Source organism: Brassica napus, chromosome C1 (assembly GCF_020379485.1).
Source record: "Brassica napus cultivar Da-Ae chromosome C1, Da-Ae, whole genome shotgun sequence".
Lineage (NCBI taxonomy): Eukaryota > Viridiplantae > Streptophyta > Magnoliopsida > Brassicales > Brassicaceae > Brassica > Brassica napus.
Genome location: NC_063444.1, coordinates 13,382,549 through 13,398,429, shown reverse-complemented (window position 1 = coordinate 13,398,429; position 15,881 = coordinate 13,382,549). Strand labels below are relative to the sequence as shown.

At 34.6% G+C, this 15,881-nt stretch overlaps 3 protein-coding genes and 1 long non-coding RNA gene across 10 annotated transcripts; 3 read left to right on the top strand and 1 right to left on the bottom strand.

Moving 5' to 3' along the window:
• Window positions 1–1,119: 1,119 nt before the first annotated feature.
• Window positions 1,120–2,658, top strand: LOC106349802 (QWRF motif-containing protein 7-like). Its single transcript, XM_048743680.1, has 4 exons — window positions 1,120–1,563; window positions 1,992–2,186; window positions 2,290–2,382; window positions 2,629–2,658. Exons 1-4 carry the CDS (start codon window positions 1,120–1,122, stop codon window positions 2,656–2,658), a joined length of 762 nt encoding a protein of 253 aa, XP_048599637.1.
• A 1,327-nt stretch (window positions 2,659–3,985) lies between these two features.
• LOC125580136 lies at window positions 3,986–7,346 on the bottom strand. Of its 7 annotated transcripts, none has more exons than XR_007317882.1 (11): window positions 6,821–7,346; window positions 6,673–6,738; window positions 6,250–6,427; window positions 6,037–6,160; window positions 5,868–5,966; window positions 5,613–5,687; window positions 5,358–5,543; window positions 5,231–5,268; window positions 5,022–5,097; window positions 4,743–4,946; window positions 3,986–4,464 (listed from the first exon to the last, which is right to left on the bottom strand). It is a non-coding gene; the product is annotated as an uncharacterized LOC125580136 (long non-coding RNA). The 7 variants fall into 7 exon arrangements; XR_007317885.1 differs by having other exon boundaries at window positions 4,860–4,946; XR_007317884.1 differs by having other exon boundaries at window positions 3,986–4,946; window positions 6,042–6,160.
• A 1,116-nt stretch (window positions 7,347–8,462) lies between these two features.
• LOC106346571 lies at window positions 8,463–10,968 on the top strand. The gene is made up of 9 exons (XM_022694634.2): window positions 8,463–8,718; window positions 8,831–8,892; window positions 8,999–9,062; window positions 9,515–9,548; window positions 9,674–9,906; window positions 9,998–10,058; window positions 10,139–10,233; window positions 10,314–10,508; window positions 10,624–10,968. The coding sequence occupies exons 1-9, from the start codon at window positions 8,683–8,685 to the stop codon at window positions 10,783–10,785; spliced, it is 942 nt and encodes a 313-aa protein (XP_022550355.1). The 5' UTR covers window positions 8,463–8,682; the 3' UTR covers window positions 10,786–10,968.
• Window positions 10,969–13,167: 2,199 nt separating this feature from the next.
• On the top strand, window positions 13,168–14,975 carry LOC106346570 (GATA transcription factor 5). Its single transcript, XM_013785942.3, has 3 exons — window positions 13,168–13,426; window positions 13,596–13,913; window positions 13,994–14,975. The coding sequence occupies exons 2-3, from the start codon at window positions 13,599–13,601 to the stop codon at window positions 14,687–14,689; spliced, it is 1,011 nt and encodes a 336-aa protein (XP_013641396.2). The 5' UTR covers window positions 13,168–13,426; window positions 13,596–13,598; the 3' UTR covers window positions 14,690–14,975.
• The last annotated feature ends 906 nt before the right edge of the window (window positions 14,976–15,881 follow it).

Sequence of the window (15,881 nt, the reverse complement as noted above, 5' to 3'; positions counted from 1 at the left end):
TTACATTTTCATATATAAATCAAAACTAAATAAATTTTAATTTCTAATTATAGTTTATGATAACTAAAATTAAAATTAATTACTTTTGGATATAAAATTTAAATTGATTCCGAAAATATTTTAAAAAGATTTTTTAGAACTTTCTTAAAAAATATTTATTGTCATTCAATTAAAAATATAAATATTATAATTAATTCATGTAAAATTTGATAAAATTTTAAAGAATGGTCCAAATGAAAAAACCACGCATGAAAAATTCATCACTACAGTATATATATATTTAAAATATTATATATTTATCAATGCATGTTTGATAACACACCATCTATATAAATATTGATACATGTATAATGTATAACATAATTAATAATAATAACACTTATTATGAAAATAAAATAGTGTTTGGATTTTAATATTTGATTTGATTTTATTATTTGCATGGTGAAATTCTAACATTATTTTATTTGCATAATAAATGTTATATAATTGTTATTATTATTAATTAGATCATATGCAGGTATTAACTCTAGAATAATTAAATGTTATTATTATTAAGTAGATTATAAATGGTTATATGCAACTATAATTATATATTGATGGAATAAATATATTTTCGAAATTATCCATTATTAATAATATTTTGGTGGAATAAAAAGATAATTAAATATCTTGTTAGGATATTGTTATCAAAATACAAAAAAAAATAATGTAAGCAACTTTCTAGGGATGGTCTATTTAAAATATCACACATGAAATAAGTCATCAAATAAGTATAGATATTTGATTTATATAAACCCTGACAAAACATTATATTATATCATAAGCTTATACTGTCCGATGTACATTGTCCGGCTTTAATATTGCATGATCGATCTCAACCGTAAGATATCAGAAACAAAAATCAAAGAGAATGGCAACCACCACCACCACTAATCGCAGAGTTCGGCCTCCGTCGCCGCATATTGACCGGAGCCGGAGTGTAACCTCCTACTCGCCTTCTTGTTCATCCTCTTCTTCCTCTTCTCCTTCCAATTCAAGCAAACGTGTGATGATAAGCACTTAAGCAGATCACAATCCACAACAAGATCTTCCAGACCCACCAACCCGAGATCCAGCGAGATGATCCCAGCAAGAAACAGCGCGTCAAGATCTCACGAGGTGAACAACGTTAGAAGCAAAGAGGCGTTTGCTCGGTTCTTGGAGCAACGTGAGCGTGGAAGCCCTCGTAGTTACACTTCATCTAAAGGTGCAAAACCAGGAGCTAGCTCACCATCTGCGTGGGCGTTGTCTCCAGGAAGAGTTTCAACGATGAAAACTTCTTCCTCCAGCTCAGCTCCGGCGACTTCAATGTGCCACACGCCGCCTGAGTCACCGGTAAGCAACGCCAAGATGAGAAGCGGTGGAGCCGTGGCAGGAGTTTTGAAGTACTTCAAGGCACAGAAGAAAATATCTCCGGTACAAGAGGAAAGGTATCACCGGTTTAGGATGTTACACAACAGATTAATTCAACTTAGGTTTATTAACGCAAGAGCAGAAGCCAGTATCCTTAAGGTCAACGTTGAGGTACAAACGTGTTATACATTTTGTAAAAAAGTGTAAAAAATGTAAATATGCATCGAATATATCAATATGTTTGTGTGATTTATTTCAGGACCAATTATTTTGGGTTTGGCTTAGGATATACAAAATGAGGAAGTACGTAGTGGAAAATTTAATCGAAGTTCAAAGGCTACGTCAAGAAATTAAACTAAAGCCATGTTCGTTTCGTAAACGCGGAGTCTAGCGGCAGCGAAAAAAATTGTGCTACGACGGAGACCAAAATAATATAATCAAAAGTTGAAGTAGACGCGACTGGATTGCCGGAGACCTGAAAAACGAGACGCTTGTGTCGCTGATAATTTCAGCGTCTCTTTTACTTGTCGATAGTTGACTCTGCGGCTGAAAAATAGGTCAGCGATATCTCACCGGCGTCTGTATTGCCGTGATAAAAGGTTGGATTTTTGGTCGCTGCCGCTAAAAACGGCGGTTATAAAACGAACATGACTTTAAGTCAAGTTCTGAGCCTCCAAAGGCCTTTACTCAACGAGTGGTCTAAATTGGATGCGAAGAACTGTGAAGCGTTGAGCAAGCTAACTCAAAAACTGCACGCTTTGTCTGTTCGTGTACCCCTCCTACATGGTGCAACGGTAAGATAATTTCACTTACTTGGGAAAAAGAATCGTTTAAGATGAAGTGTGGAAAATTTTACGTTTTGCTAAGAAAGACGAAATAATAGTGTGGATGGTACAGGTAGTAGATGTGGTGTCTATACATGAAGAAATGGTCGGAGCTATAGAAGTTATGGATGAGATCGAAGATATTGTCATCAAGTTTCTCCCACGAGTAATTCCACATTATTTATTAAGACTAGATTTTTTAACCGCGCTACGCGCGGATAAGATATTATATATATATTTGCATTTCAAATAATTTAATGTATAATATTTTTTTACATTATTTAAATAATATCTAAAAGAAGACTATAAAGCACAAATATAGTTTGCAATTTTTCTTTGTAATTTCTTGGATATCATTATATTGTTTGATTGTTGTACTTGATTTACATATTTTCATGAATATTTGTGACAGATGAATATCTCTAATTTTTATGATCAGTAAATAATTATATACTTGTAATAAAATAATTAAAATTGAAAATTACTTACTTTTTAATCAAACTTGTTTTTAATTTGACTTATTAATACGAAAAATATGATATTAATTGGACTTATTTTATTACCGTTTAAATATTTTATTGATATTATCTAAGAAGCTTTCAAGTGATATTTTAATATCATATTTTATTTTTTCTTAGTTTGTTTTGTTAATTTTTCTATTTCTTTCAAAGAGTTAATATATATATATTATATATATATATGTCAAGTGAATTTCCATTAAATAATTTTGTTTATGAAAATACAGTTTTTAAATAATAAAATTTAAAATAAAATTATAATATTAATTTGCTGTATTTATTGGTATTTTTAATTATTATATTATATATAAGGGTCGCTGTGGTGTTCATATACCCGTTCATTAATATTTGAATATTTGGGTTTTTCTATTTTTAATGATCTATAATCCGTTCATGTTTTTTTCTTATTAAGATTGGGTTAAATTCACATTCATATATTATTGGATATACCCAAACTGTGTATTAAATATTCAAAATATATAATATTGATATCTTGTTTTTCCATCAGCTTATATATATATTGGACTAACATATTTGTGCTCGAACTAACACAAATATCCAAAAATAAATTTATTTTCAAATTATCAAAACACTTAATATATCAACAAAAGACACATAATATCTGAAATTGAGGAAATAAATATATTCAAGGTTGGCACTTTAAATAATTTCGGATATGTTATGGATTAATTTTGGATATCGTGTATTATCTAATCGGGTTCAGTTATTTAATCTCTTTCAATTTAATATTTGTTGCAGTATTTTTTTAGATCTAACCAAATTTAAGTTCTAGTATTTTGAATCGCGGATTTGGAGCCGGATTTTATACCCAGTTCTAATATAGAAGACATGTTATTTTCTAACAATTTGATTGATTTAATAAAAATTTGCTTGGGTCGATAACTTAAAAAGTCTTCAAATGAATCGCGGGAAGCAAACTTATGTTGTTATATTATATATATTTACGTATATGTAATCTATATATAAAGCTAGTAAAAGTTATTGAATTGATATGTTTAATTATTGCATCTTTAAATAATATTCTTTTAATGATTTTAGAGAACTATATCCTTGAGTTGTTTTGTCAAAATTTTAAACTTTAAATAGGAACTAAAATAATATATTAAACTTACTCTTACTTAACTCGAACACGTATGTGAAAATATTTTGTGCTCAGTTCAGGACGACCAAATTTAGTTCATATCTTAACTTTGTCATCGAAACAAAAATCTATGCTTTTGCATATTTTTCAATGTTCTCATAGACTTTCAAAGAGTATATTAGCTTCGACTAATCAGTTAATTGTTAGTTTTTTTGCGAAAACAAAGTTTCCTAGACTTGAAAGTTGAACTCATATTATTGTAACCGTACATAAAAATTTGAATCTCCAATAGACACCAATAGATATTGATATCGACCTTCATAATTATTTTGATCTAAAGAGGCTCTACCCAATCTATAGCAGAAGATTATAAAAACTCGAGAAAATTTTGATTTTCCTCTTCAGTGATATAAAACCTTCACAAGAATTGTCAAAACCAAGAAGGAGATTAGGCCTCTGAGCTGCAGCCTCAATAGCAGCAAAGAGGATGAGGGAACTTGTTGATCTGTTTTTAGGTTATGCTGTCTCCCTCAACCTCTCTTGATTCATATCCTGGAGATGGTGGAAGCGGTGGAGGATGAGGCGGCACCAGTCAGTTCAAACTCAAATTCTCAGACTCATCCATTATCTGCTTTTTCATATTCCCACCAAGAACTTCAGCTTCACCAGATACAACCAAAAGATGGCACATAGATTCTACTGAAACTAACCCTCAAACTAAAGAGATACACCTAAGACTCTACTACAGAATTATCAACACGTCTACTCTTCCGATTTATCTTTTACGTTAAAACAACGATAAACTTAACCGTAGAAGAAAAAGGCAAGTAGCTGTAACTTCTAATTGTCATTTACTGATAATGCAAGGATAATGCAAAACATTACAGCTACTGGTTCATATCCCACCCGCTATGTATATGGCTATACGAAAAATCTCTCATCAGATCCACCACTGGCCTTGTTGTCCTCTGATTCCTTCTGTTACGCGTCAGGTTTCGTTGAGTGGAGATCAGGGAATAATACCTGAGATGAGATCCGCCCCATGGCTTATGATAACCTCTTTTGCATCATGTAAGTATCTCAGCCTCGAGTACCTAACTCCGTACTTCTCTACAATGTTTTTCTACATCTAATCAGAATCACTAACACAGCTCAATATTTGAATGTTGAAATCTTCCACGTAACCTTATGTTGTAGACAGGACCAAATATGAGGTATCACTTCGAAATGGCAGGTTCCATGTCACAACTTTGTCCTTTGGCTACATATATGAATAAGCAAAAATGAGTTGGACAGTTAGTTCTTTTCACATACAGACGCAAAAACATATTATCTGCCACAAAAAATTACAGCTCAAGAGTCAAAAGGGATGTGTTGTAGTGTAAGGATCCTACCTGAGAAGTACGATCCCCATCCTCTAAATCTTCAACCACTGCAACCAATAAAAGTTAGCATAAGGCCCAAAACAATTCTAGAACGCTCAACAAAGAGAAGTTGAGTGACTGCAATGAGTGTACTCACGATCTGATAACACAACGCATCAAACGCTATGTCCTCTTACACAGAGGTCTGCATTCATCCATATCAGCTTAAAGTGATCAGTTTCCGTGGGTTTATGCTTCCATAGAAACCTGGTTTCTTGTTGATCAGCGTGGAAGAAGTTGAATGCCCATCTCCTTATATCTTTATGGATAGTCCCTGCTGATTCTGTCAACAACAAAATATTATCTTTGAGTAAAAAAGATGTATACACAGATAAAGAGTTTATGTATTCACCTCATCTGCTGCACATAAACTTCGAGATCAACGTTTGTTTTGGGCTTTCAGACGAATAGAAATCGAAGATTTCATCTGAAGACAAATCCAACTCATCAAAAGGGTCCATTACTGTAAACTGATTCTCCTCCCTCATTTCTAATATATATAGTCATATTTTCTCATCCGCTTCTAGTATTTGAGCACTACTTGTTAAACGAAATCTAAAGCAGAGTAATTCTGCCAGCTTTATGGCTAGGAGACAATAAGGGTTACCTTTCTTATGAGAATAACATGGAAGAGGAAAATCTGCCGCATGGATGTTTGAGCATAAGCCGTTAACAAAAACGATATAACCTGTAAGAAAACAAAACACTACAAACTTCATAAGTTAAGTGAAGTTGCATAAGATTTTATGAGAGATAAGCAAGTGTGAAGAGCATACTGTACATATATTGTAGCAAAAGCTCATTTAGGGAACTCTAGATAAAGCCTTCGACTTGAATGAGCTAAAGATTTCTGTTTCAAGTATTTGAGAGAGAGAGAGAGGCAATACACACCATGATCCTCTGATTATACCAAACACACAAAGAGAAAGCTTATGGCTAAACAAACAAACAAAATAACAGTTTTAGATTTAGGTGCTAAACCAACTAACCATTTAGTTTCTACATGTGATGGTGTTGACTCGCAGCTTGAAGCAAAGGAAATATCTTGGAAATTCTCATAGCATAAGAAAAAGTGATGACCAAATGAAGTCGGGCCTGCTCGAACGTTGTTCTTGCGCTATACAGATCCTGAAAGTGAACATCAATTTGCCCATTTTCCGTTGGTCCCTGAAACACATAACAATAGAAAACGTAAGCGTAAGAGGAAGGAAAAAGAAACAATCGGTATGATTCTGATGAGTTTAGAGGTCAATAGTTTTGAAATTAGAGACCCAAAACTTTAAAGCTATAAGTATAACAAACTCTACAAAAGATCACAACTTTTGTAAAAGAAACAAAGCAAACAAACTGAACTGCTCAAATTCGGTTTTGGATTGTTTTATCATCAAAACAGAGATTGAGAATTACAAAACCTGAAAAAACAGATGACAAATCCTCTCCTGTAAAGCGTCATCTCCTCCTTTTAAATCTCCAACAACCTAATTAAACACCAGATCAAGAGCTTTCACCAGTTACAAAACCAAAGATCTGAAACAGAGGAAGTGAAATAATGAACTAAACTTTAACCGTAGGCTCCACCAGTGATGGAACTCGAAGTCCTCCATCTCTCTCACAATATGATAAAAATATCAAAAAAAAAAAAGAAATCACAGACAACTCCGAAGAACACTTTTCAAAGAAAAGTGTACAAAAGTTAAGTAATGTTTTTTATGTACCAGGAGCAAGGCGTTCAGTGACTCACCAAATATGAAGGAATAATTTATTTTTACAGTAAACTGTATACAGAGGTAAAGTGATGGAACCAAAACCGAACGCCGTTACTAACTACTCGTTTTCCCCGGAGGCCATGAAGAGATCTGGTGGTTTTAGTGAGAGGAATCTTTCGTAAATCAACCACCGTCTTATATAGTGAGTAAGGAGAGAAGGAGGAAAGCTGAAAAAAATTGAGTAAAATTGTTTTTGCAGAGGTAGATGAATCGGGAGAAGACCAAAGAGATATTGGAAAATCGGCGTAATGTTGAAAAGGTTCGAGAAAAGAGTGATTTGGTGATGTGTTTTTTTTTAATGACTTGTCAATTTTAAAAGTCTCTCATTGGTCTATTTTTTTTTCCAACGTGGATACCCTCAACGATGAGGATATGTTACTTTTAGTATTGTATAGATATTTTTCATAATTTTTATTGTTTATTTATATGAAGAAGGAATTGATTTAAGAATGTTTATGTAATTAAATATCAGCAGACTGAAATAATCCTATATGAGATGACAGAATTGCTGAGCATATTCAAACAAGAATTGTTATATTTTGAAGAGTTGGAGAAGAGCCTTTCAGGACCGGCTTAGATAGGGGACGAGCAGTGCGACCGTCTCTGGCCCAATTTGTTGTCCTCCTATTTGTTAATAGATAAAAACCTGATTTTTAAAAAAGGAGTCTAAATTTTTTGTATATGAAACTATTTTTTATTTCCATAGATTTGTTTTTAAAAATACTTTTGGTATTTTAAAAAAAAAACATATATCTATCAGATTTTTTAAAGAAAAATAATAATTTAAAAATCAAATATTTTTTTTTCTTTGAGGACCCATGACACCATTGAGCTGGCGATGAGGCTTTTTCCTTGTTCCTGTCTGTGCGGTAAATCATCCACTCCTTTGATTGATTACTAAATTAATTTTGAATTAGAATTTGAAAGATTAAAAGGCTAAAGGAGTGAAATTTTCGTTTTCAACAGGCAAAGGAGAGTAGCTTAAAGGTTCATTTTCTCCAGAAGATCGTAGAACAGAGAAAACATTTGCAGCAAATTGATAATAGTGGTTTTTCTGGTATCTCAATGTGTACGTAAATGTTAATTACATTATACAATGTACAAACTGGTACTCTATAGTCCATATTCTCTCCACCAATAATAAAGACCAAAAACTGGTATAAGAAATTATAAAAATTAAGCCCACGAACATTAGGTTTGGAAGATCTGAAGATGTTTGATCAAACATTCAAACCATGTAATTTCAGAATGGTAATTGACTATTTTTGACCTTTTCTCAGATCTAATCCCCAAAGCTAAAACACATATGTATAAAAGTTCTTAACAAGTAAAGTATACGGAAAATTATAGTTCAAGCGATAGTTAACACATGATACATATTTATCATTCATGCATATGATCTCTAAAAACAAATAAGTGGATAAATAGTTGGGAAGAATGAGACAACAAAAAAAAATGTTAAAGGTAAAAGCTGTACCTTAGCATGATCACACATAAGTATTTATAAATTTATCAACAGTCTGAACTTTAAAAGTGTTCCTAGGTAGCTTGGAAATTTCTCATTTCAGATTTTCGGAGGTCCCGAGTTCGAAACCTCCTTCTCACAAGATCCCTAATTTTTTTTTCTCGTTTCCGATTCCCTCGCCAGCCACTGCCATGGATTCAGGCTCTCAGGTTCCCGTAAAGTCCAAGGTAAACACTGATTCCATCTTCTCATTCCCTCCTGTAAATTTCAGCTCAAAATTTCGCCGTGAAAATTTGGGGTTTTCACTGAAATTTCTCTCCCTCTTCGCCTTCTCCTCAGCGGAGGTTTCAACCAAGAGCTCCGACGCCTTCTCTCCGGCCGATCCCTCCTATCTCCAAAACGTAATTCTTCTTTGCATCCTTACTTATATACACACATATGAATTATACATGTTTTTTAAAAAAAAAAATTATATATATTTTTCTCTGAACATACACACACAAACAGTGAAGCTGCTGAGGCCGAGGAAGAGAATAAAAAGGCAGCACGACAGATCGCTAAACGTATCGGCGTATGTATAGTTTATCTTCTCAATCTTTGCTGCTTTCCTTTTTTTATTTTCCCTGGAAACAAGATTAGTTAACAGTTAATCTAACCGTAGTACTTTCCTTAATTATTTAAAATAGTTCAACATCTTACACATTAGATTATTTTTATATTTATTAACATATGGCATCAAAACGGTGTGCTTTCTTCATCTTTAGCCAAAGAACACATCCTTGCTTTGGTTAAGTTTCTTGTTATTTGATTTATTAGCTAAAATGCAGCAAATAATGCTAGTAAATATATAAAATATGCACCAAATGGTTTAAGGTTGTTTTTTTAGAACTTTCTATTATGAAATGAGTTGGTCCATGACGCGTAACATGTGTTGATTATACTTGATTGTAACCCTATAACTGCTTAGTTGTTATCACCCAAATGCTCCAAGTTGAAACCTGCTTGCTTCTGTTGCTGTTGCAGATTGGCCAGAGGAGACCTAAAACTGAACCAAAAGGTAATAACTATTTTCGTTCTTCGTTGATGTATAATGTAGAATTCTGTATATGTGGTTATCCGAGAATCATTTGTGAGGAAGGTGGTGGTATCTATCGTTCTTGAAAACTTTTTGAAATCTTGCAGCATCTTCGGTTGAGGTTGCATTCCAACCAAACTTTTCGTCACTTGCAATAAAGTCGTTTGGGGTTCCTAAAGAAGATGATAAGCAAAGTTCTGATGTGAATCCCTCTTCTTCTGCTACAACTGTTTCTTCTGCTGCTATTCTTCCTGTTGTTTCTTCTCCTCCTGCTCGAAAAGATGTAGAAGAGATTCATACTTGTGTTACCAGAATCGAGCAGGACTACGTTGAACCTTGGGTAACTAGAATCTCCCAGATAAAAATCTTTATTTTCCCTCTCTTGTCTTAGTCTATGTGACATAAGGTTGGTTCTCATTTTCATGTGCCAGGATCAAAACTCTTACTATCCTACTGTTCTTCCTTTGAGAAAACCTAACTCTGGTGATCCAGGTACGCTCTGATGTGAATCTCAATGTTCAGCTTTGTTAATGTGTTTGCAATCTGCTTTTGACCACCTCTTTGTGTTGTAGAACTTCTTGACCAGGAGGAGTTCGGGAACGTGGCTAAACATGCTCATTATGATGAGAACAGCATCAACTCAGCAGAAGAACTCGGTCTAACATCGGTAATGAACTTGTAAACATGTTGGTATTGACGTAGATATGAACTCTTCACTGAGTTTTTGACTGATTGAGCTGCCTGCAGGGACAACACTGCAAAAAACAGATGCTTTTCTTTAAGATCCCGGACTGTCTCCCTGTAACGAAGCAACCGACCTCCAAGAGATCTGTATCAGAGAGAAGCAGCCCTTTTGAAGGTTTACCAGAGGGATTCATGGGCAAAATGCTAGTTTACAAGAGCGGTACTGTCAAGTTGAAACTTGGAGATGTCCTCTATGATGTGAGTTAATTCATTTTTACCTAATATATGTGAACACACACATGTCAAGTTAAATGAACTCTGCTTGTAGCTCTTCATCAGCTCTCTAAACTCTTAGTTCTAAACATAAATGCAGGTGTCGCCAGGTCCGAATACAGTATTTCATAATGATGTGGCAGCGATCAACGGCAAAGAGAGGAACTGCTGTCGCATTGGTTCTTCAGCGAAGTTTGCGACTGTTACTCCCGATGTTGAGTCTCTTTTGAACTCTGACCCAGACATGCAAATACACAAGTGAAAGGCTGTTCTACTCGCAGTGGGTCTTGTTCGTAAAATATGTGAAGAGAGTAGTAAAGTAGTATTGTCCACTTAGATTGTTTTAACTACAAACCAGTCGTGATCGTAGAACCTCTTCTTTATGTCTTCTTGTGTTGTAAAAGATCCAATGGTATTGGGGAGTGAAAGCAAACATTCTTGACAATTTGAAACGTTCAGAGTTCTTTATGATAGTAACGCAACTGAGTGCCAAAACTAGAGATGATCAAAACAGACCACGGTATGACTTGAAAGAAAGTTTTAGACAAGTAGTGTCCAAGATTTTTTTTTGAAACGATCAAGACTTGTTGCATGCTCCGGACATCATCTCGACCACATGTACACGATGGTGAGCAAAACATAAGACTAAAACATTCATCGCGTTATTCCTAGTGGTGAAATTTTTTGGTGCGCTAGCAAGAATCAAGAGTTACCACAAATCGGTGGCGAATCTAGAGAAAAAAAATTGTGGGGGCATAAATAAATAAAAAGGAAGAAACAGTTAGGAGGAGATTCGAACGGTGATAGAGGGGGCAAAGGGATGACTGGAACCACCAATGCTATGGAAAACTTGTCTCTGATGAAAATATATTTATTTTTACATTTTTTGTGGAGGCAGCTGCCTCCTCTCGGCATAACGTATGTTCGCCACTGCCACAAATTCTCATTAAACAGGAAAACAGGGGTTGAAATTCTAAACAAAGACAAATATGAAGTTGAACTACCAACGTCCTATGGTCAAAAACGTATTAGTATTTCTAACATGCAATACAGCTTGATTTACCCAAATTGGCAGTAATCGTTTTTCATTCAAATTTTTTTTTTTTTTTGGTTTGTGTGGCAGATTGTTGTTTTAAATATAAGAAAAGTTTGTAAGGTGAAAGGTACTAGAAGCCACGGGCTTGAGCAGTCAATATGTGACAAAATTGAATGATTTCCCGCTCCAACTACCCATTTTGTGGGCCGCTCCAAGTTTTCAAATTTGATATTTAAAAAAATAAATCTCCCGAGGGGATAATACAACCAAACTATTTACTTATGATGAAAAATTAACAAACCCGCAACCATATTATATAGTATCATTTTTTGGGTTCAAGTTGTTAAAATTATTTGAATGGTCCATACAAAACTGAAGACTGACTGAAACGTCTTAACTGGTTCGGAAAATTCAAAAGTGGCGAACAACTCTCGTGGGACGTCTAGGTCTTCTTTCTTCATTCTCTGTTCACATTCCCTATTACTTTTCTTCTTCTTCTTCTTCTTCATTTGGCATTTCAGACATTTTAAACTTTTTACAGTATAAACAGTTGCTTAGCAAACAACAAAAAAAAAAATGATAATAAGCATACTCTGCCGACATGCAAGTCGAAGATAATTTAATAGTTTAGTTTAAAATATTTTCTCGAACTCATTCACGTTTGTAAGACATATATACAGTTAAAAATGCAGAACAAATTGTGAGTCCCTAAATGTAAGAATATATTTTATGTATTCCAAGCAGAAGTTAGAACAAAAACTCCATGATTTGTTGTTATTCATTTTCTTCAAAATAATTATGGAAAAGTCAGTATGGAAACAATGTATATTAGCTATCAAGAAATTCTGATTGGTTCGACCACGTCAAATGTGTGAGACATAACTAAACAGAGCACGACACATCATCAAATTTATTTCTTTCTTTTACCCACAACATTAAATTTCCCAAGATTTTATTATTATTACTTTTCAAGATTATTATATATGTACTACTCTATGATCTATAATCCTTATTCCTTAAATTCGAAAATCAAATTCCTTCATTAGGTTGGAAAAAGGTATCACCAAAATTTTAGAACGCTTTAACCCTTTATCTAAACAACCAATTAAAATCTGATTAAAAACAATTTTAAACACTCATTTTCAACTGGGAAGATACTAACATAAAATATATATATATATTATAGAGATAAAATACTAATATAGATTTTTGTTCAAAAAAAAAAATAGTAACTACGAAGAGAATCTATACCAATTTAGTAAAGAGGAAAAAAGGTTGGAATCTGCACAGATACTTTTCCTTTTATTTGTCTTAATAGAATGTATATATTTTTTTTTTTGTTGTAACACGATAGAATGTATATTAGATGAAGAATAATAATTTTATACGTTGGTTTAGTCCGAAGGATAATGAGAGGAAAAAAAAAGAGGAATCATTTTCTCGTGGTAAGGACAAAAGCTGGCCCGCCATTTGTCTGCATCATTTCAGTTCTCTCACTTAACCTTTACTCCGAAGACATGCTTTTTCTTCATTATTGCTTTTTAAGGTTATTATGGTCATTTCCTCTCACTGTTAATTTAATAATGGACACATATAACTTTTTGTTTTATTTATTATTTATGTTAACAAATTAGTGCAAAATCAAAACCACTGAGCGGGAAGGAAAGTAATTCCCGAGATGAGCGCAAATAAGGAAAAAAAAAACTGTCATTTTATATTTAACCTAAAGAGGTTTAATAAAAACGAGTAAATGATATTTCTTTCCCTCTTTTATTATCCCTTCTTCATCTTCTTCTTCCTCTCTCCACACCGCTCATTCGTCTCTCTTCTTCTCAGACAACTCTCTCTCTCCCCCTCTGTCTATTAGGTATTTTTAATATCTATCTAATTTTAAGAGAAGTTGTTAGGGCTTTTCATCTCGTCACTGAATATCTATTTGATTTTTTTTTTTGCGTTTGCTTTGGGAATGAAAGTAACGTTTTTTTTGGGTGCGTTTTCGTTTTTTCATGTTTGCTGAAGTTTTTTTGTTCTTACAGGAAATGGAACGTATGGAAGCTGGGTTGAAGAGCAGTATCAGACAAGAGATGGCTTTGAAAACGACTCCTCCGGTTTACGAAGAGTTTCTCGCTGTAACAGCCGCTCAAAATGACCTTTCCTCCGAAGATTTCTCCGTAGACGACTTACTTGACTTGTCAAACGACGACGTTTTCGTCGAGGAAGAAGAGGCCGCTGAACCCAAGGCTCAACAAGAGGTTGTGCTCTGTGTCTCCTCCGAGCAACCAAACGACGTCGAAGAAGTACTTCCCCCGGGAAACGAGTTTGGTTCTCTCCCTTCAAACCAACTCCCCGTACCGGTAATTCTTTTTTATTTCCTTAAACCAAATTACAGAGATAATTAATCCTTAATATTTTCTTTTTATTTTTTTGTTATTAGATGGATGAATTAGCGGACCTTGAGTGGCTGTCCCATTTCGTTGACGATTCCTTCACGGAATATTCGGCTCCTAACCTCACCGGAACACCGGCTGAAAAACCGGCGTGGTTAACCGGTGACCGGAAACATCCTGTGACTCCGGCCTCTGAAGAGTCTTGTTTCAAGTCTCCTCTTCCAGCCAAAGCCCGTAGCAGACGGTACCGTAATGGACTCAAGGCCTGGTCGCTTGGCTCGTCGGGTCCTTCGTCCTCGAGTTCCACCTCCTCCTCTTCCTCCTCTTCGGGTCTTTCAAGCCAGTGGTTCTCCGGTGCTGAGTTGCTCGAGCCTGACTTCTCGTCCGAGAAACTTCCCGTTCCCAAGAAGTACAAGAAAAGGTCGGCAGAGTCTGTTTTCAGCGCTAAGTTGCAGCAGCAGCCGCAGCGACGGTGCAGTCACTGCGGCGTACAGAAAACTCCGCAGTGGAGAGCGGGACCGAAGGGGGCTAAGACGCTTTGCAATGCGTGCGGTGTTAGGTATAAGTCGGGTCGGTTACTACCGGAGTACAGACCCGCTTGTAGCCCGACCTTTTCGAGTGAGCTCCACTCCAACCACCACCGCAAAGTCATAGAGATGCGGCGTAAGAAAGAGCCGACCGATGACAACACAACCGGTTTAAACCAGCCTGTTAAGACCCCACAAGCTGTACCAAGTTTTTGAAGAAATAGAGCCTTGAAATTAGGACAGAGATGTAGGACCTGATTCAGTCTCAGTTTTAGGCCATTTTTAGTTTCTCATTAACTGTTATGTTGTATATTACTTTCATTTTTTTTAGCATTTTACTTTAATTATCTTAGTTTTATTTTTCATGCTAGGAGTATGAGTTTCATCAGTTCTTAGTAAACTGATTATGTCAAAATGTCATATTATTATTGTGCCTGTATGAGTTACTTTCAGTTCCAATTTCAATGTTTTTCTTTGGTAGCAAAAAGTTTGTTTACGTGAATTTTTAATAAGTTACATTTCAAATGTAATGAAAACGTGAAGTTAATGTATGGGTTCGAATTGGTCTACAACTTTAATTACTATGCCCATTAATGAATAGACCAAACCAAAACTGACACCATTATGCCTATCATGCTCATACTCATGCTCATGCCCATGCCAGTCTCATTCATTTTCTTTTCTTGAGCTAAAGCCTAAAATATTTTCTTTTTGTTACTTCTACTCTAATTCTTAACCATGTGTTTCTCTTTTGTTGCTTAGCGACTTTTTTAGTCTCTAGTTTTTTTTTTTTTTGTATCTCTATGTTTATGTTAGAAAACGTATAAGCTTATTAGCCTGTAAATATGGGGAAAAGAATCGTTAAAATGGTCATTTAATAATTGCTTATCGGTTAGCTGCGGTAAGTTCTTGATATTCATAGTTCTACTAAATTTTAGTCGTCGTTTTGTTAAAATTTTAAACTTGGAAAGTGAATGACGAAGAGCCCTTGTTTAACGCCCAAAATGGTTGACTGCAACTTAATCTTCTTGACTTGGTAACATCAATTACGTAAATGAGTTTTTAGTTTTCACGAACTGTAGTAGATTAATCAACCATTTCTCTTGATTAACAACATGTCGCGTGATGGTCAACGCGGTATCCTCAATTTTGTATAATTCTTGAAAGTCTAATAGTCAATTTAATAGTTTTTCTTAAATTTTAACACAAGTTCATGTTAATGTCTTACATAGACTTCACCGCTATCTTTATTACGTTCAAGAACCGATATCGTTCAATCGAAATTCGTTGAGAAACCACCGACAGTGAAATATTATAACTGTAGTGACATGTTAAAACTAAATTATTAACCAAGCTTTAATGAATGTATTAATAAGACATCTAAAGTGTAGAGGGAAACCTTCTTCCG